General features: G+C 33.8%; 1 protein-coding gene across 4 annotated transcripts in view; it reads left to right on the top strand.

Moving 5' to 3' along the window:
- The window catches only part of EDEM3 (ER degradation enhancing alpha-mannosidase like protein 3), a 51,475-nt gene that overhangs the window by 14,073 nt on the left and 17,369 nt on the right, over nt 1–20,033 (top strand). For all 4 annotated transcript variants that reach the window (XM_016224650.2, XM_016224648.2, XM_016224651.2 and 1 more), the window contains exons 3-15: nt 316–416; nt 1,023–1,062; nt 2,588–2,700; nt 3,673–3,826; nt 5,911–6,045; nt 8,391–8,496; nt 10,272–10,369; nt 11,913–12,038; nt 12,237–12,320; nt 13,633–13,716; nt 14,277–14,401; nt 18,755–18,920; nt 19,178–19,332. In XM_016224650.2, the coding sequence (XP_016080136.1) occupies nt 316–416; nt 1,023–1,062; nt 2,588–2,700; nt 3,673–3,826; nt 5,911–6,045; nt 8,391–8,496; nt 10,272–10,369; nt 11,913–12,038; nt 12,237–12,320; nt 13,633–13,716; nt 14,277–14,401; nt 18,755–18,920; nt 19,178–19,332 (1,487 nt within the window). The remainder of the gene's footprint in view (nt 1–315; nt 417–1,022; nt 1,063–2,587; nt 2,701–3,672; nt 3,827–5,910; nt 6,046–8,390; nt 8,497–10,271; nt 10,370–11,912; nt 12,039–12,236; nt 12,321–13,632; nt 13,717–14,276; nt 14,402–18,754; nt 18,921–19,177; nt 19,333–20,033) is intronic.

Here is a 20,033-nt window from a genome sequence, read left to right as displayed (position 1 = left end):
TTCATGTATTTTAATATAAACCTGGAAGGATAAACTCCCATCTTAACGATAGTTACCTCTGGGGAATGAGGTGGGGTGGAGGAGAAGCAGATTATCAGATTTTTAAAGAAATGTATTCTTATATGTTTTTCAAGCATGTATTACATTTATAATGAAAATTCTTTTTAAAAGATTCCATAGACTGTAGGGATACTAGCATTTTTGAAGTAACCTTTATTTTATTTAAAAAGAAAAAAGCTGTGAAAAGGTTATGATTTCTAAATGATGTGTGCTTTCTCTTATTTTCCTATTGACTCACTAAGATTTTCCTTGTAGGAACATGCTTACCCAGCTGATGAACTCATGCCTTTAACCTGCAGAGGTCGTGTTAGAGGCCAGGAGCCAAGTCGGGGTGATGTTGACGATGCCTTGGGAAAGTGAGTATTAACATTGGATGGCATGCATCTCAAAGTTCCCAAGTCCGAGTCTTCTTAGGGGCAGTTTACAGTTGTATTTCTGGGGATTGCTTAAATTTCAATGACTGCTTTAAGTATTACATTAAGTTCCTTTATTCCCTCTGTTATGTTTTGTAAAAAATTATATTTCTGGGGATTGCATGAATTTCAATGACTGCTTTAAGTATACATTAAGTTCCTTTATTCCCTCTGTTATCTTTTGCAAAAAATTAATCAGTTTACCTCTTAGATGAGTGAAAAGTTGAGTTGTTTGAGATAGATGTCACTTGTAACGTGTATAGAGTCATTGATACGTTATAAGGTGTTGATGCTTCAATATTTTTATTTGCTTTAAAAAAGCTAATGAATATTTCTATTCATTTTGGAGGATGTGGAGCTGAAAATAAATGTAATGTTAAGGCTTTTCAAGTTCTTCCAGCGCTTTATAGGTTACATTGTACTATAAATGCATGAGCTACTAGTTAGTAGAAACTGCTAGTCGATAGGATATAGATCCATCTGCTTATACATTCATGGATAAAATAATCAGAATTCTAATATTTTGTATCTTGTATACTTGTTTCTTAGATTTTCCCTGACACTGATTGATTCTTTGGACACTCTTGTGGTAGGTTCGATTCTTCTTGAATTTACTTATGTTATAATATGCACACAGTAAGTTTGAAATAGAAGCCTTCAGAATTTCATATGTACTGATCTTTGCTTATAAATAAATCACCCTATTGAGGTACTAATGTCACATGAATGTCAAATGAAATTATGTTGAATCATGGATACATTCAGATCATTTATAGGTATGTCAGCTTATACGATGGCACCTTCATCAGGAAGGTTGTTGCTGCAGAATTTACATAGATTTTTGAGATTGTGAAGGGAAAGCAGTCAATTTAAAATCAGGTTTCATATTATATTTTATTCAGTACTTACCCTGATTTTTACTTTTACCCGAATTTTAATCAGGTACTCTTACAGGGTATTTTATGTCTCAGTTAGAACTTTTAGTGGAAGTATCAAGTCAAGGGGGAAATCATTACAAAATATTATCAAATGAAAAGGTTAAACAGTCAAGTAAGGGAAAACTACTTTTAAAATTTTTATTTATTTTAGAGCAAAAAAGGAAGGGGGAGAGAAAGAGAGAGAGAGAGAGACACTGACTTGTTGTTCCACTTATTTATGCATTCATTGGTTGATTCTTGTGTATGCCTTAACCAGGAATCGAACCTGCAACCTTGGCGTAGGGGGACGGTGCTCTAACCAATTGAGCTACCTGGCCAGGGCCAGAAAACTTATTTTAATACATCTAGGATCTAAATAACATCTAATTGTGTAACCTTAATTTAGACTGAAAAGGCAAAGCAACCTGTGTAGTGACAGGGACCCTTTCATGGAGCTCATTGCAAGAATCCACAGAATTTTTAGTTTAGTCAGGATTCTAGACCCTTGTGGTAATAATGATAATAATAGTAATAGTATTAAGCACTTATTAAGTCAGACACTCTACTAGAAGTACTTTACCTCATTTAAGAAAACAACCTTATGAGAATAGGTGTTCTCCCACTTTTTGTATATGTAGGAACAGACTCAGAGATAGAAGTAACTGGGATTAGATAGGCAGTATGTGAAGGAACCAAAATTCAAATCAGGGCTTGTTCTTGACCACATACTGTATTGCCTCCTTAGTTGGGGGCGAAGGTGGCAGGTGGTGTATGGTTTAGGGTCAGCTGATTATCCCCTGAAGGATGTACTTCCCTCTGTGAGGAATCAACTTTTAAAATGATGTTTAGTGCATAGGATGGTTTTTTGTTTAGACTTGGAAACCACATCCCTCAGGTCATGGATTATGTATATTAAAAAACTACTTAACAGTTATGATGATGATTGTTTAAAGTCCTAATGATATTTCAGTGTCTAAAAAAGAAGTTTATAAAGATTTCTTATAATATAATTAGACACTTGGGGTGTGTTTTTTTTTCCATTTTAGACTTCACATTTGTATTATATGCTTAAGGGAAATATTTGGTCTGTGCCACTTTTTAGAGTCTAAAGATATTAACTTGCTGTTATAGCTCATTCTGAGGATATTTCTCTTTGATTTTGTGGAAAATAACTTGATTTTCATGCTTTTATTCTAGGTATTAAATAAAACTAAAGAATTTGAAGATGCAGTGAGAAAAGTTTTAACAGATGTTAATTTAGATAATGATGTAGTTGTATCAGTTTTTGAAACAAACATCAGAGTTCTTGGGTAAGTATGTAAGACACTAAAGCTGTAATTTTAATAACAGAAAAGCTTAGGGCATACTGTTTATTTCTTGAGGCTATAAAGCGAGACATTTCTTATGTTTAAAAGATAAAAGTTGGGATATTATGAAAGAGAGGCTATGAGAGGACCTTGCATTAAATCAGGCTCAGGAAGCAGCAGGCTTTGGAAATCGTTGCAGACCCAAATGAAAGGTACTCCCTGTGTTTTGTTTAAAAAGGACTGTCGGTGGAATGCTTGCATATTCACCGCATCACAGGTTTTCCTAGCAGTATAGTTTGCTAGCGTTGGCCAGCACCTCTTCAAGCCAAACGAAACCACATTGTAGGCTTACCTTTCAACTGCACAATTTGAAATATTCTCGAACATTTAAAAATATAGAAGTACAGTATTTATAAATTCAGAGTTCAGCGTTATTCAGTTTTATATTTAATGGTTACTTTTGTCAAAGTGAGTCCATTCTTCAATTAAATTTAAGAAATAATTTTTTAAAATTAAAAAAAATTAAGAAACAGTTATGTAGCTTCTCAGAGTTTATTAATGTATTACATTTAATACAGAATGGGGAGTTGTTTTTAATTTTCTTTAATGTATACTAAGAGAGTTAAAGATTTCATGGTAATATAATTAGTTAAATTTAAATTTTGTTAAAATTAAATTTGTCAAATTTGTTAAAATAAGTGCTGCTTTGATGTGTTTTACTTTAAGAAAATTTAAGATTTTTAAGAATGCCGAACACTTTACAACAGGTAGAATATCTGAATTTTTTTTATACTGGCTACGTGATTATACAAGTTTGCCATAAATGAGGAGCCAGCGTTAGGTAAAAAATCAGGTTCTTCTCTCGTCTTTCCTTACGTGTGCAAAGTTGTTGATAACAAGACACCCACATCTTTTTAGGTGGTGACTTTCAAGTATCTGTAAGATGTGGATAATGTTTCGCCTCTGTGATTACAGGGGTCTTTTGGGTGGACACTCATTGGCAATCATGCTGAAAGAAAAGGGAGAGTACATGCAGTGGTACAATGATGAACTTCTGCAAATGGCAAAGCAATTGGGTTACAAACTTTTACCAGCTTTCAATACTACCAGTGGCCTTCCTTATCCAAGAGTAAGTAATTCTGAAAAATATAGTAGTCTTTATATATTTCCTTTGCTATTTAAAACAACAGTGAATTTTTTTGATTGGAGCCATTGTTTCTCACCTGTTTGAGGCTGGAGAAAAGTGCTTCATAGCTAAATAACAAATTTATGTAGACAATTCAGTTAATTTGGATTTGAGTGGTGTAAGAATTTAGATGAGGCTAAGCCTTTTATGTGTCACTGCATAACAGATTAGATTATGCTGCAGAAGGAAGAAACCTATGCCAGACTAAAATTTGGGCACAGAATGGGTTGTGCAGAAGATACAGTTGAAGCAGTGAGAGTAGGTGTTAACTGTCCAGAGGCTAGAGAGAGAACACAGGAGGGAGGGGAGGAGGGAGGAAGTGGAGCGGTGAGAAAGAGAGTGTGCAGAGACGTAGGGAGGAGAACCATCAAGTAGTGTATGGCACCAGAAAATCTTAAACAGAAAGCTTCAAAAGGAGATGGTCTAGAACACATTAAAACTAGGTGCAGAGAGAGCCTTAAAGATGTAGTGTGGTAGAATAAAGGGGAAAGAAGTGTTCAGTCAGTGGAAGTATGAGACCATTCATTTTGAGGTTTCTTCTCTGTTGGTTAGAGAGAGTTGGCAGCAGTCATTTGAAGGAGTTTTATGTCCCCCTCCCCCAAGAAAAAGGGTTATAGTTAAAGGAGAGGGAAAGGAGTCTTTGAAGATAGAAAAAACTCTTCTGATTTCTTTCTTTATTAACACCATTACTCTCCCTCTTATCCAAGTCAGACACCTCAGCCATTACCAAGCTTCACTCATTTTTTTCTTATTGCTACTACACTAGTTGCAACCAATATCGTTTTATTCCAAAGCTATTGTAAATGCCTGTTGTACTGTCTTCTCTCTGGTTTATGTTTTAGAGACTTAAAAAATTAATCTTACTAAAACATTTTTATCAAACTACTCTCAGAAATTTTACTGATTCTCCCTGTTGTTGTAAATGCCTTTTAACTTTCAGAATTCCTTATAGTCTGCCAGTAAACTTCCTTTCTGATGTTGTCTCATATCCCAAACCCCAGTGAAATGAGTATTCCATTTCAAACAATTTGTTAGTGCCCCCCAAACCAGCTAGGGGTTTACTTTTTGTGGGGGTTTTTTGGTGTTTTTTCATTGCCATGCCTTTAAGCCTGCATCTCTCTTTGCTCAGATATTCCTAGTCTATTGATTGACATTGCTAAGGTAATAGGCATGTCTGCCAATTTATTCTGCAGTTAAATAGAAAAATAAATTTATTTGAGCTTCTTTTATAAGAGTTTGAATAATGACTGACTTGTGAACATACTCAGGATGTTTTATATTTGATTTTTTGTTGTCAAGGGTTTTTCTGCTAAACCCTTGACATATGCTTGCTTTGTGGTTATTTATTTGGACTACAGAAAAACATTCCATTTTAATCAGTTTCTAGTCAATTTGATTCTGGTTAATCAATTATACTGTAGTATCATAAAAAAAAACACCCAGTATGGCTATCTTTGAATTATAAACAAACTAACCCTTTGAAAAAAAATTTTTGTGTTATTTGTTGGCCTGTTAGCAAGGCAATGTACTTTACATTTTAAAACTTAAAACCTGAAAACAAAATTTTAATTTTCCTTTAAATACATATCATAACTTAATCATTGTTTTCTCTGTGAAGAAATACTAATATGGTACTGGTTTTTCACAAATTCTCCATTAAAACCTAATTTCTCCTAGGGTTGGTCTAGTTCCCTACTCTTATACTAATTAGTTCAAACTGTCCTGCAAACAGAATTATTATAGAAGTTATTTTCTCTGTGTAAGTCTTATAATGATACTGAATTTCAGTATCATTGAGGAAGGAACTAAATGAAAACTTATTTACTCCATGAATATTATGTCGTAGAATATGCTTCCTTAGATGTTAATTAGAAAGTCACAAAGATCATCAGATGGAATTTCAGTATTTAGTTACTTTGTGAATTATTTTCATGTTTTGTTAAGAAGTCTTGATTGAAAAATATTGTCTTACCCAGGAGTTGTTATCTCTTGATAATTGCTAATAATCATCTTCTGATTTTATTTAGATTAATTTAAAGTTTGGTATCAGAAAACCAGAAGCTCGGACAGGAACGGAGACCGATACCTGTACAGCGTGTGCAGGTACCTTGATCCTTGAGTTTGCCGCTTTAAGTCGATTCACAGGAGCAACAATATTTGAGGTTTGCTTTTCATAGTCTTTGATCTCCTGGGTATTGGGCATAACTAATTTTATTTGATCTCCTGGGTATTGGGCATAACTAATTCTATTCTTCATTGGTCAACTATTAGCATTATCAATCAGAGGATTACCTTTATTTTAATGAACTTTTGTCTACATTCCATCACAGTCTTTGTCAGAAATGTAGAAGTCATTGTAAGGTAAATACATTAAATAAAATTTTGCATTTTTTCACCAACTATAAATTTTAAGGTTTATTTTTAGATTTTTAAAATCCATATTACTTATATGAATTTGATACCACAAATGTCTTATATGAAATACAGTGCCTCTTTGTTTTATTTGTTAGACTCTTAGATCATCTGTGGCATTTCTGAGAACTTCCCTAATCTAAATCAGTGAAATTTTTGCACTTACGTCTTGATTGAGAGTCTTCTCTAAGTTTGTTTACTCTAAGGGAAATGTTATTCATTATCAAAAGACTTAATATCCCCCAAGTAGTTTGTTGTGGACTAGCTGTGTCTTACACTTTTTATTTTATCTAATTATTTAAGCTTGTCATTGGAATGCAGTGTTTACCCAAAACACCCTCTTTTTAAATACATGCGACAGGAGACTTTTAAAACTTCATCAAATTGTGCACACAGAGCAAGCAAAAGTAGGGAGTATATACCAACATTAGAGGCATTGGGTTTGAGTGTAAATAAAACAAGTCAAATGGTCTTTGTGTGTTCAAAGTGCCTCAAGGGCAGATTTATCATGTTTGTTTCATTTTTTTTCTGGACTTGTTAACTAGTATTTTCCCTTTATTAAAAAGTGGAGTCACTTTGCATACTGTCTAAGTTGAACTACAAATTCTGAGATACTGATACATTTACAGGTGAGGAAAGTGAGGCTCACAGAGAAGGTGCACAGCTAGTGGGTGAATGCATGGGAGGGGAATTAGAATCCTTGCCTTTCTGAATTGAAAGTCCCTACTCTTTCCACTGGGCTAGTTTGTATTTGAGGAAATCTGTTGAAAATCATAATTTTTTAAAACTTCTTGAATGTTCAGTAATTTATTATAAGAGAAGCAACCTGATGCAGTTGATAGAGCATCAGCCTAATACAGGGTTCGTAAATTACAGTCTTTGAGCCAGATTCAGGCAGTGCCTGGTTTTGTGAATAAAGTTTTATTGGAACACAGCCATGCTTATTTATTTTTGTCTATGGCTGCATTTGTGCTACAGTGTCACAGTTGAATAATTGAGACAGTGCCTAAAATATTTACTATCTGGCCCTCGTCAGAAAAAATTTGCTGACTTTTAGTCTAATCTATAAAGAGATGTGAATTCTCATATTAGTTGTCCTATAATACTAACTTTGGTTAAACCTTTGATTTCACTGTGCCTGTTAACTTTGGTTAAATCTTTGACTTCACTGGGCCTGTTTTCTTAGCTATAAGATAGGAGTAGTGAAATACAGTCTTTATGAAACTTTCCAGCTCTGAAATTATAGCATATAATTAAAGTTGTAATCTGTGTTGTTTTAAAAAAATCAGCATAAATAGTTTGAATCAGGAATGAAAATCTGCAAAGTAACAAATTGGTTTGATGATTTCCTCCTTTTACAGAACTTCTGCAATGCTAAATAGATTTATGCCCTGAAATTCATTTTAACTTTAGAAAATATCCTGTACCTATCCTTTGCTTTTGTTTTATAACACCTTTTTCTCCAAAGCCAAGAATTTGATCAGAAATCATTTTAATTTAGTGTCCAGTGGGTAAAAATAAATGAAAAAAACAAAAGGAACTGTTACCATAAGGTTAAAAATTTTGTTGTCAGATGAATGCTGGTTGATTTACCAACTCTTCTCTAACAAAGTTACATGCTATTTAAAAAGTGGAGTCTGAAATGCCTGTTTGTGTTTCAAAGATGGTATACAAACTTTTAAAGTCTCTTCTAATTTCCTAAATAAGAGTGTCTAAGGAGATTTGCACTTTGCATTTAAATTACAGAAGTTATTATATCAAGTGCACTTAATTATGCCAGAAATTAGTATAATTTAATAAGTCATGTATGTGAATGTGAACTTGTACTACTAGAGTAGATGAACCTGGATGGTTTCAAAGTGAGGTCACCGCCACTAAGTAGCATTTTTAGAATCATTCTTTTTAACTACATTTGGTTGGCTGAATAAGAGCCAAGATTTGGCTTGTAAAGAAATGTAACATATTGTTAATGGTTAGCTTAGGAATTTTAGTTAATCCTTAAAATATGCTATGGGCCTTTGATTTTTGTTTCTTTGTTTCCTGTTTGCCAGAGACATGAAGTTATTCAAGTATGCTTTTCCTTTTTTTATTACAGGAATATGCAAGAAAAGCTCTTGATTTTCTCTGGGAAAAAAGACAGCGAAGTAGTAATTTAGTGGGCGTGACTATAAATATCCATACAGGAGATTGGGTGCGAAAAGGTATGTAAGTTGGGCTTTTTCAAATCCAGTCTTCATGTCCTTAGAATGGTTGGGAAATAAGGGATTTTCATTTGTTAAAGTAATCTTTGGGACAGTATAAAGCACTGTTTCTCACAAGATTTCTGGATTTATAACTAATTTAGCCTGATTTTCTCCTTCGTTGTGTCCAATAATAGCACTTTTTCCAGATGACTTAGTGTTCTATTTCATACCTTAATGGGTATAGCATTTATCGATAGAGGGTAGTTGAAACAGAACTAATTTCTTTGAGGACCTCAGCCATCTCACATTAAGGTATAGTTAAGTGAAATCTGTATTTAACAATGTTATTACAAAAAACAACCCAAAAACAATGTTATTACTAATTCTTAATAAAGTGAATTCAGATCACGAGACAAAGCATATAACAAACAGGACATAGGATTGTATAAAGATTATGATTCTGTATACGACACCTTGATAAAATAAGCATAGACGAATGGAAATATACTAGAATATTCTTAATGAAATTACCTTGTTTACATATTTTTCTATTTCCCAAAGGGCTTATGTTGTTATATATAAAATAAAAAATAACTGCCTATAATTAAAAAGATAATTATTAATTTGAATGTGTTAAATTATTGCCTCTATTCAGTATTGTATAAAGTTTTTCTATGTTTTATCTAAATGTTTTCTGAAACTAATCTGAATCCTGGCTTCAGAATTCTGCAGTTTATTTTTTTTACCTTGCCTTGGAATGCAGGTGCACATTAATTAAACACAATTAACTTTAAATCAGCATGGCCCATTTTACTTAGTCATTTTTAATATGTAACGAGCACCCACAAATGGACCATCTATTACAGAAGCAATTTATTTGACAACCTGTTACTTCTGCATATGGTCCTCAACTCTCCCTACCTCTGTAATGTATTTGGACTGACTTATACCATTTTTATTATTTCAGTGTGTCCCACCTTTTCTGTTTCTCTTTAATTCTTTTGTTTTTTTGAATTGAACCTATACTTGCCTCCTAGTAAGACATCAACTTTAGCATATTCTCCTATCCCTTTGTCTCCCTGCCCCAAGCCCCACTCTAGCCGTCATCCCCCTTTATGTTGATATCATATAGATACTGCATTCTTGTTTATTATGAATTGTTTTCTCTTTTTTCTTTTGGTCTTACTCTTTCTTTAAAGATAACAAACTTTATTAAGATATTTGGTCACTTGTACTTTGTATATTACTTGCAACATCTCTTAGCTTTGTCTCTCTTCTTATTTAAGTATTTATTCCAAACCCTTTTCAGTAGCTTTTAATAGCTTCTGAGGCCTTATATGCCTAACAATAACTTCATTATGCTTTCATGTTTGAGTGACAGTTGGGCTGGATATAATTTTCTGTTTAAATTCTTTCAAGTCTTTGAAAATACAACTCTGTTGTCTTCTTTCATCCTGTTAAAGATCTGATTTTATTCTGATTTTTATGCCCCTGTATATATGATCTAACTCTTTCTGCCTGGAAGATTAAGAGTATCAAAGCCAAGGAGAAATTTCTAAAAATATTGTTATAATTCTACATGTAGGATTTTATCTCATTTTGGTATTCTGTGGACTATTTTCAAAGGAACAGTTATTCATGTACCAGTGTTAATGTTTCTGTAAATGTGTAATTTTTACTTTAAACAGTTTCATGTTTAGACCAATTTTTCATTCTGAGTGTACTGTAGTAGCTGTATAAGGAATTTTTTTACTAGTTTAATATAGAATCACATTTATATGTATTTTCCATAGATAGTGGAGTTGGAGCAGGCATTGATTCCTATTATGAATATCTATTGAAAGCCTATGTCTTGCTTGGAGATGACAGTTTTCTGGAAAGATTTAATACAGTAAGTTGATCCAATTTTGTATTAACTTTAGAGCCAACTTAATTCGAGTGCCAGATTTTGATAGAAACTCAATTATCTGAGTTACATTCTGAAAAAAAATTATTTCTAAATGTGTAATAGTAGGTTTTTTGTCAGTATTCCCTGATGTTGGGCGGGGACAGGGTAAAAGCTATACACTCAAAAATTAGTTTACAAAGTAGTTTTATTTTAATCTCTTATCAGAAGGTTTCAAGGTCCACCAATAAGTAATAAAATATGTAGATTTGAGTTTTACCTAATATTTTATACAAAGAAAAGAATTTATTGGAATAAATTAGTTAGCTTTTTCCTTTGGATTCCTTTTGTGTGTTTTTTAAAATCTTGGAAGTTTGGCATAGTTCTTGATCACACCAAGTATGCAGGGCTTTGGAAACTTGGAGAAACTAGTGAATATTCATTTCAAAAGCAGGTATTTAAGTCTCAAGTCTGGATCAGAGCCAGAGGCATATTTTTAGGGGAGAGGGGGAATATTATTGAACCTGATTGGATCACTTTTGTCTGTAATTGAAGGAAACTGAAATTAATGAAGCAAGCTCATCAACTATATCACTGTATTTTTAAAATAATTCATCGTTTCTTTGCCCACCCGCCAGTTCACCCACATTACTGTGAGACTAGTATGATGTAGTGTTTAGAAGTCTGGCAGTTTTCCTGCTGGGGTTTAAGTCCTGGTTGTATCACCGGTTTGTGACTTTGGGCAAATAACTTGACGCTGTTCGCCTCTGTTCCTTGTGCATAAAATGAGAGCACTAGAACTGTTTGTAGAGTTTTGGGGCAGATTAAGTGGGTCTGCGCCTATGAAGTGATTAAATAGTAGATGAGTTAGGGGAAATCTAGGAAGAGTCCTAATACGTCATCAGTGGGTTATAACAAGAGTTTCTTGAGGTGAATGAGGACAGGTTTTTTTTTTTGGCTTATTATCATTCATTGACTGTAAAAGCTCAAATTGTTGTTACAGCTGAGAAATAACTAGAAGATAGAAGAAGGGGGAAAGGGTTTTTAGGAGCCTAAGAGGCAGACAGACCATAATAGTAGCAGCAGTGATTAGATGCATTGGTTTGGATAGTGGTGAGCACCAGAATATTATGTTAGCCGAGAAGGGCCTAAACTTCCTAGCACAGGAGAAAACGAAACTAATTCTGTCAACGTAGAAGCCTATAACTATTTCAAGAGGATGTAAGAGCATCCTTGGGCCACAAGGGTATACTAACCATGGGCTAATCCCACAGGATAGCCATGTTCCGATCTACTCCCCCACAAGGTCTCATATTAACTGTAGTCTTTTATATTCTGCATTAGAGTTAAAGAACACGGGAGTGTGTACAATATATTTTAGAAAGGTTTCCATCTAAAATAATTTAAATCTTTACATAATGACGTCATAAGTTAATTTATATATGAATTCAGGTTTAATTTCTTTACAGTGCTATTTGATGAAATGCTGTGTTTAGAGTAGCTCATCTCTCTTCATCTCCTTTCCTGAACGCATGTCGTGATCTTTTAGCACTATGATGCCATAATGCGGTACATCAGCCAGCCCCCTCTTCTACTCGATGTGCACATCCACAAGCCAATGCTGAACGCTCGGACGTGGATGGATGCTTTGCTTGCCTTTTTTCCAGGTCTGCAGGTAAACACAAAAACTCTGTTTTCCTAATATTAAAGCAGAATGATTATAACTAAGTGCATTTGTGATCTCTAAAATTGAATTACCAGACTCACACTTCAAAATTATATTAATCTGCATTTTTCTGCTTATAAGATGATTATAGATTAAAAAATCAACTCATGTTTTATTAGGTAATTTTGTTATTGTATTGACTTCCAGGTCTTAAAAGGGGATATTAGACCTGCTATTGAAACTCATGAAATGTTATATCAAGTGATTAAAAAACACAATTTTCTACCAGAGGTAAGCAAATTATCTTTGGAGTTCTAATTTATATATACTGTAAACTGAATTTTGTAGAAAATGCCATCTTTAAGATTGATTATTTTTTTTCGATTTATTTTTTCTGATTAAATAGTTTATGTAATTAATTTTTTTTGGTTTACACAGTATTGTATATGTTTATCCCTTTCTTCATGTATTCAGAGAAGTCTAGTTTATGGTAATTCTGACATTTTATTAATTTTATGTAAAATATCCCAAACTAGTATTTCTCAGCCTTTGCTAATCCATGACATTCCATATTATTTCGTTCTAACTTTTACACATACCCACCAGGGAGACCTTTTTACTTTTTATTTTCTAAAGCTTATTTTATAAAAATGATACACATTGAATATGCTCCTATCAATCACACATGCTCCCTGGATATGGGAAACACCAGCTCTTCCTCTTGCTGATTGAGTTTTTTTCCCTGGATTTTTATACATTGTATCAGTAATATGCTTGCTAACTTCACCATGGCAAAATTTTAATAACATACTTACTGGTTTTCCAGAAATGTACGATTAAAAACTTCTAAATTTAAGTATGGCCTTGTTCTGTCCCTGCTTGTTCACTGCCCTCGGTGAGACAGCTAAGCATTCCAGCAATTTAGAACGCTTCCTAAAGTGCTTGCTTTAAAAAGGAGAGTTTTATTAGCCTTTAGGTGAGTAGGACTGAGCATTGTATTGTAGAAAATCCATATTCACTCAGAATAAATTAAGGTTTCAGCTAAATACATGTTATCACAAATGAAATTTTACTTGGTGCTCATAAGGGTTTTTGTTTCCTCTAAATCAGTTGGCTCTATTATTGAATACATCTCAAGCAAGACTAGTTTTACTTTTAAATAATGCCTTCCTTACTCCACTGAGGATTTGAGGTTGTTATTAAAGAAAGCATATGCTAAAACAGAAATACAAGAACAGAGACTTAACAACTAAGAGAAAAAGCAGAGATAAGGAGAAAGAAGAAAACACAATTACGTGGGACCATCGGGACTGTGTGGTGTCATTACTCAGTTTCATAGTTTTTCCTAAGCTTCTAGTAGCCAAAATGATCATTTTAAAAATAATTTCATTTAACTGGTAAAAACAGGAGCCTTAGCAAAAATAAGTTGTGATTTTAAGCAATGAAAGTTTTCATTTTATAGATGAAAATTATCGGTATTTTAATTATTTTTACTTATCTAAATTATATACATGTATATATTTTAAACCTACTTGTTTATTTTCTAATCACATTTGTTTGTTTTGTTTCCATTTTTTACCTAATTGAATGTTATTTTATCCAGGCATTTACCACAGATTTTAGAGTACATTGGGCTCAACACCCTTTAAGACCAGAATTTGCAGAAAGTACCTACTTCTTGTATAAAGTAAGCTAATTTACCTCCCTATTTGCTATTTAGCCTCCCTACTCCCCCCAAATCTCTGTTGTATATCTCACTATCTTATAATAGTAATTGGGTTTTCAAAGACCATGTTAATGTTATGGTGGTTGGATATATCGTGGTTCTAACTCTGACAGCTCATAGAGTTATTGAAAGATGCAAGGATTCACACCTAAGTTTTATGCCTTTTCGTGATATTTATGTAAATATTTCTTTAAAGAGAAATTTTGTATTCTATAGTTGCTTTCTAAAGCATGTCTCTTGTCTTCCTTTAATCAGGAAAGCTTTGAAGGCATCATTAGAAATTTAAAGGCTAAGATACACAATTGGATGGCTTCCTAATTGTGTGTTTAGTAATTCTATGTAGCAAATTCTATGGCTTATATTCAGAGCTAGGTTCTGTGTGACGTGTGTTCCAGTGCCTGATACAATGCCTAGCACCTAGTAGGTACTCAGTAAATATGTGATAAATCAATGTATGTTAATAAATAAGCTATATATGTGTGTGTGTGTGTGTATACAACATATATTCTCCTTTTTAATAGGCTACAGGAGACCCTTACTACCTTGAAGTAGGGAAAACACTTATTGAAAATTTAAATAAATATGCTAGAGTGCCTTGCGGATTTGCTGCCATGAAGGATGTTCGTACTGGAAGTCATGAAGACAGGTAAAACAATTTCTAAAAATGACTACTAGTTAGGATTCAGATATGCTTAATGCTTTTACAAAGGGTATTTGAAGATGCAAACCTTAGTTTGTTGTGTTTATTTTTAAAACTCTCTTGAATAGGCTTATTTTAAATTGTTTGAAAAGTTTATATTTTTATCATAGTGCCTGGCATATAGTAGGTGCTCAAATGATTTTTAGAAAGATGAATACATGATTGTTAAATATCAGAACCTTGATATTAGAAGTATTAGGAACATTGAGGTTTTATTTTCCTTTGTTAATAGTGTTTTTATATTATATAAAATGTTAAGAGATTATCAAAGTGATAACGAATGATCTGGATTATTTGTGTTCAGACAATTCCACAAAAACAGTATTGTGGTTAATGTGTATATTCTTATTGGTTGCTGATTAGGAGGGCTGGAAAAGACCATTGGCAGTTTCTATTCATTGGATACTAGATAGATGCAGGTGGCACGAAGTACTCAAGATACAAGAAGCATGCTTTGGTTAATATGACATTCACTAGCATTCCAGTTATTCCGAGGTCACTTATCTTATTTTAACTGTCCAGAGCATAGCAACACATCTCGGAAAGAATAGTAAAGCTTGTTTGTTCATTTGGTTAGCAAATGTTCATTCCACAAATATTTACTAAGGCGTCTTACATGCCAGTTACACTGGTTTTTGAGGATTAATGAAATGGAAACAAATGATTTTTAAAATGATTTTTCTGTCTTTGAATCGCAGAGGACAGGCAGATAAACAGGCTTTAAAACATTGTGTAAGTGCTATGGAACATATTAAAGGGACATGAAATACAAATTGGGATGTGCAAGGGGACTAGAGGCAGATGAAGATAGCACTCATCATCTCCTCAGAGTTGTCCCTTAGTCCTTTACTCAGAGTATTTAGAGTAGTTAATTAGGCTTGGGACCCCTGACCACAACTGATAGAAGAGAAATGGTTAGGTTTCTGAAAGCAGGCATACAGCTAACAAAGAGCAAGTAATGAAAGCAGATAGCTGTGCATTTATTGACTGCTTCCTACATACCAGGGACTCTTCTAACTAAGCACTTTGGATATTTAACTCATTTGATGTTTATAACAACCTTCTGATGTGTAATTTCTGTTTTAATCTTCATTTTATAGATGAAGAAACCAAGGCACAGAGAGGTTAGGGAATTTGCCCGAGGTCACACTATTAGTAAGGTTAAGTCAGTTCTAATCAAGGCGGATTGGCTTTTGACCACAATGCTAATTAATCACTGTCTGGCAGGCACTGCCCTTAAACTTGAGGATGGAAAGATAAATCAGAATCAGTCCCTGTCCTCCCATGACTTGTAGTCAGTGAAGAAAATAGATGTGTAAAGAATTAATCACAACTGTGTGATAGATGCTGTAGTAGAAGGAGGAGTCGCAGGTTGAGGAATTGTAGAGGAAGGCATGATTTACTCTGTTTAGAGAGTTCCAGTTTTCTAAATTTAATACCCCCCTACTGAATATTCCTTATGTGGCGTTGTTTCTGGACCTCTTACCACTGCCTTTATTCCATTCTAATTGTTTTCCAGTATATACAGTGTCTCTTAAAATATCATGTCCAGAATTAACCAAACTCAACATGTGCCTGGCACAGCAGCACTGTTAACCATTTGGATTTAGGCACAAAATGCTCATTTTCTGAAGGTCTGATAGGCTTCTACTCTCTATGCAGTTGAGGACCACTGCTTCATTGACTCACTCATGGCAGTATGTACCTCTCATGCATTTGGCCTAACAAAAGGTTGAGAGCTACTAATCTTCATCATATTGTGTCATTAGATGTGCTTTAGATTTTTTGTTTTATAGCAGCTTTATTGCGTTCAACTCAGTGAACCTGTGGCCAGTTGACCTCAGATACTTAACTATAGCCTGGTGACAAATGGGTGTTCTCCACCTTGCCCTTGAGCAACTGACTCTTTTTTTTAGTGTAAACTTAGAACTTTATACTTATCCCAGCAAAATTTCATATTTGTTGATTTTTTGTGTTGCTGTTTTTTTCACCAAAAAGAGCGCTTGAATCTCATCTCAGTCATCTAATCTTTTAGCTAAGCTACCTGTATTTATTGATCTGCAGTTTAGATAAACATGCCTTAAAAATTTTCCACCTACATTTTTGGGAAGAATATGGGATAGGACTATGGCTTCATGGCCTGGCACCAGAGAGCTTTCCATTGCAAGTTCTCTGCATTTGGTTGCCTCCTCCCTGCAGATCTTTTGGTGCTGTCGTCTGGCTCATCAGTGTCCGCGCACACACACAGTTTTCCAAATGGAACTATCTGTATTTCCTGATCACTGGAAAGAATTTAAACAGCAAAAAAGAACATGAAAATCTTCCCTAAGACCCTTTCCCTTGCCCACCCTAAGATAACCACTATTGACAATTTGATAAACCGTATTCCAGACATTTTTAAAAATTGTTATTTATTGATTTTTAGAGAGAGAGAGACAGAGAGAAAGAGAGAGAAACATCTAGTTGTTCCACTTATGTATGCATTCATTGGTTGATTCTTGTATGTTCCCTGACTGAGGATCAAACCCAAAACCTTGGCATATTGGGACAGCGCTCTAACCAACTGAGCTGCCTGGTCAGGGAAAGACATTTTAATGCCTGTTTGTTTGCATTTGTGTACATGTTTACTGTTTTTTAATACAGATTAGATATATAAGATACCCAACTTGCTAGCTTTACCCAGCTCATGCCTGGTGATTTTACCATGTCTCTATTTATTCTAAATGTCTCTAAATGTTTCTGTTTCGTAATCAGTTCTAGAATTTGTTAAAAATCAACCTCCTGCTTATGAATCTACAGTTCTCAAGCTAGCATTTGCTTGTGATAATAACTGTCAGTCCTCCAGAAAGTGTTAAATTATCATAAGTGTACTACAGATTGACAGGGAAGTATTTTATCTGTTCTATAAAGATTAACATCTAAAATATTCAAAGAGGTTTTGAAGCGTGACAGATGAGTTGTTCCAGTGTTAAACATCATTTATGGGTAGGAAAAATAATGATAGCTCCATTTTTGAGCTCATATATATGCCTTCCAGGTGCTATGCTAAACAATGTATGTATAGTATCTTATTTAGACTTTACACCATTCTTAGGTGTGTAATGATTATTATATTCTTTACAGATGAACAAACTGAAGCTCACAGTGCTTGTATAATATCCCCATGGTTACACAGCTAGTCAGTGGATCGTCTTTTCTGTTTCCAAAGCCCATGTTCTTTACCACTATGTTCCACTGCCTCTGCAGTTCATTCTTTAGTAGTGTTTAAATTTGCATTCAATTTATTAAATGTTTATTGAGTCCCTACTCTGTGTCAGGAATTGTGCTTGGCCAGAGGTATGAAACTATGCAACCTGTCCAGTATACTGCAATTTCTTTACTGCCAAAAACTAGATGCTTTGCGAAGTGGTTATTTAATTAAATTTCATGTTTCTATAACTCCATCTAACAGCTATGCTCTTTTTCTGCCACTTTTTAAAAAAAATATATCTTTATTGATTTCAGAGAGAGGACAGGAGAGGGAGGGGGAGAGAGAGAGAGAAACATCAATGATGAGACAGTCATTGATCGAGCTCATAACCCAGGCATGTGCCCTGACCGGGAATCGAACCCCGATCTCCTGGGTCCTAGGTCGATGCTCAACCGCCGAGCCACGCCCGGTTGGGCTCTGCCACTTTTAATTTTATTAAAGCTTTTAAAAATTGCTTATTAATACATTACAACATTAAATAGTTTGTAAAGTCACATATTTTTATCCCCTTTATTTTTTCATATTCCCTCTTGACAAGTATTTAAATATTTACAAAGTTATGCTGCATCTGATTTTGTGTTGTACCTTTTTTCATGAAACATTTTGTAAATGATTCCTTTACCTTTAAAGTCTTATTTATCACTTAAATGGCTGCATAATAAACTGTCAACATTGTACTACTTCATCCCCTTCAATTAAATATTAATTAAGGATTATATGGGTCTCAGTAGTAAAGTTTATCTGCATTACCTCCTGGTTCTCTGTAGAAGAAATGGAGGACTCTCCCTCCTTGGAAGGCCAGTAGGAAAATCTTGTCTGTAGTATCGGCAAGATTTAGTATAACTGTGGTAGGCAGGTGCACTGGTCTTTTCATTTCTTTGGAAAATACTTGGAATCAGGCCATTACCACCAGGGAATAGATATATTTGGTAGTTCTTTGGACATCTAAATTGGTGCAGATAGATCTATTGACCTGGGCGCTGGCTTTCGGATAGTTGGCATTAGGATATTTTTATGTTCTTAGATTTATTTATGACCTCTTATTTTAGAATGGATTCTTTCTTCTTGGCTGAAATGTTTAAATATCTTTACCTGTTATTTGCGGATAAAGAAGATATTATTTTTGACATAGAAGATTACATATTCACAACAGAAGCTCATTTGTTACCTCTGTGGCTCTCTACCACAAATCAAAGCATCTCTAAGAAGAACACAGTAGGTTATGTTTTTTAATCATATGTCTTATTCTCTTCTTTACTTCTCTGTTTGTTTTAATTTTTCCAATTGAAAAGTAATCCATGACTAGAATTAAATGCATGTAGTATGGTAGGAGGAAAAGTACACTTGATGTTTCCTTATTTTGTTTTCTTTTATTGCGTCCTGTATACTTTTATTTAATGTTTTCTTTGAACAAACTGTAATGTTAAGTAAAAAAATTATTTTTATTCATGTAACGTTCTTTTATATTGTAGACTTCAGAATATGTAGAACTGGATGACAGTAATTTTGATTGGACTTGTCCAAATACTCAGATTCTCTTCCCTAATGATCCACTGTATGCTCAGAGCATTCGTGAACCCTTGAAAAATGTGGTGGATAAGAGCTGTCCTAGAGGCATCATCAGAGTGTAAGATGTCTTATTTTATATTTGTTAATATCAAAATTATTCTTAGTAAATGACAGAGACCATAAGGGACGTATAACAGTAGACATTCACTTAAACCCAAAATATTGAGGTATGTAGTTATTGCTGATTAAGATAAAAATTGTTAGTAAAGTTAGATAGCAATGTTTATTCTGCAGTGTTTTTTATTATTATGGAAATTTTCTATTTATCTTTTGTTTAGTGAACTAAGTAATAGCAGTCACTGGGCAGCATTAATAGTTTTCAACTTGGGTTGCTCATTTTTGGAATAGTTTCATCAAATATTTCCACATATCTTGTATATGTAGAAACTATTTTTCCTTTTAACTGTAGTGTTTGTGTGGTGCAAATATAGTTTTTGTTTTTTTTATTTTTTGACGAGGTACTTATTCTTGGCTGTTAAAGAAAATTTTTGCATTAATGAGTTTATTTTCTTCCAAGCAGTTAAATTGGAAAAAGCCATTACTGTACTAGGAAATAAAAATAAAATTTTTAAGTGAATGTTATCATTCACTGATACAACTATTGTTTTGCTTTTAAAATGTGGGGAGAAAAATCTTTTTTGTGAGGAAAAAATCAGTAGTAACAAATCCCAAAGCCAGCCTATTCTGTACTTTCAAATGGTTATAATTTTATTAACTAATGCTATCATACTGATAATATACATGATTTTATAACTGTAA

This window comes from Miniopterus natalensis, chromosome 19, assembly GCF_054644295.1.
Source record: "Miniopterus natalensis isolate mMinNat1 chromosome 19, mMinNat1.hap1, whole genome shotgun sequence".
NCBI lineage: Eukaryota > Metazoa > Chordata > Mammalia > Chiroptera > Miniopteridae > Miniopterus > Miniopterus natalensis.
This window is presented reverse-complemented; position numbering and strand designations above follow the sequence as displayed.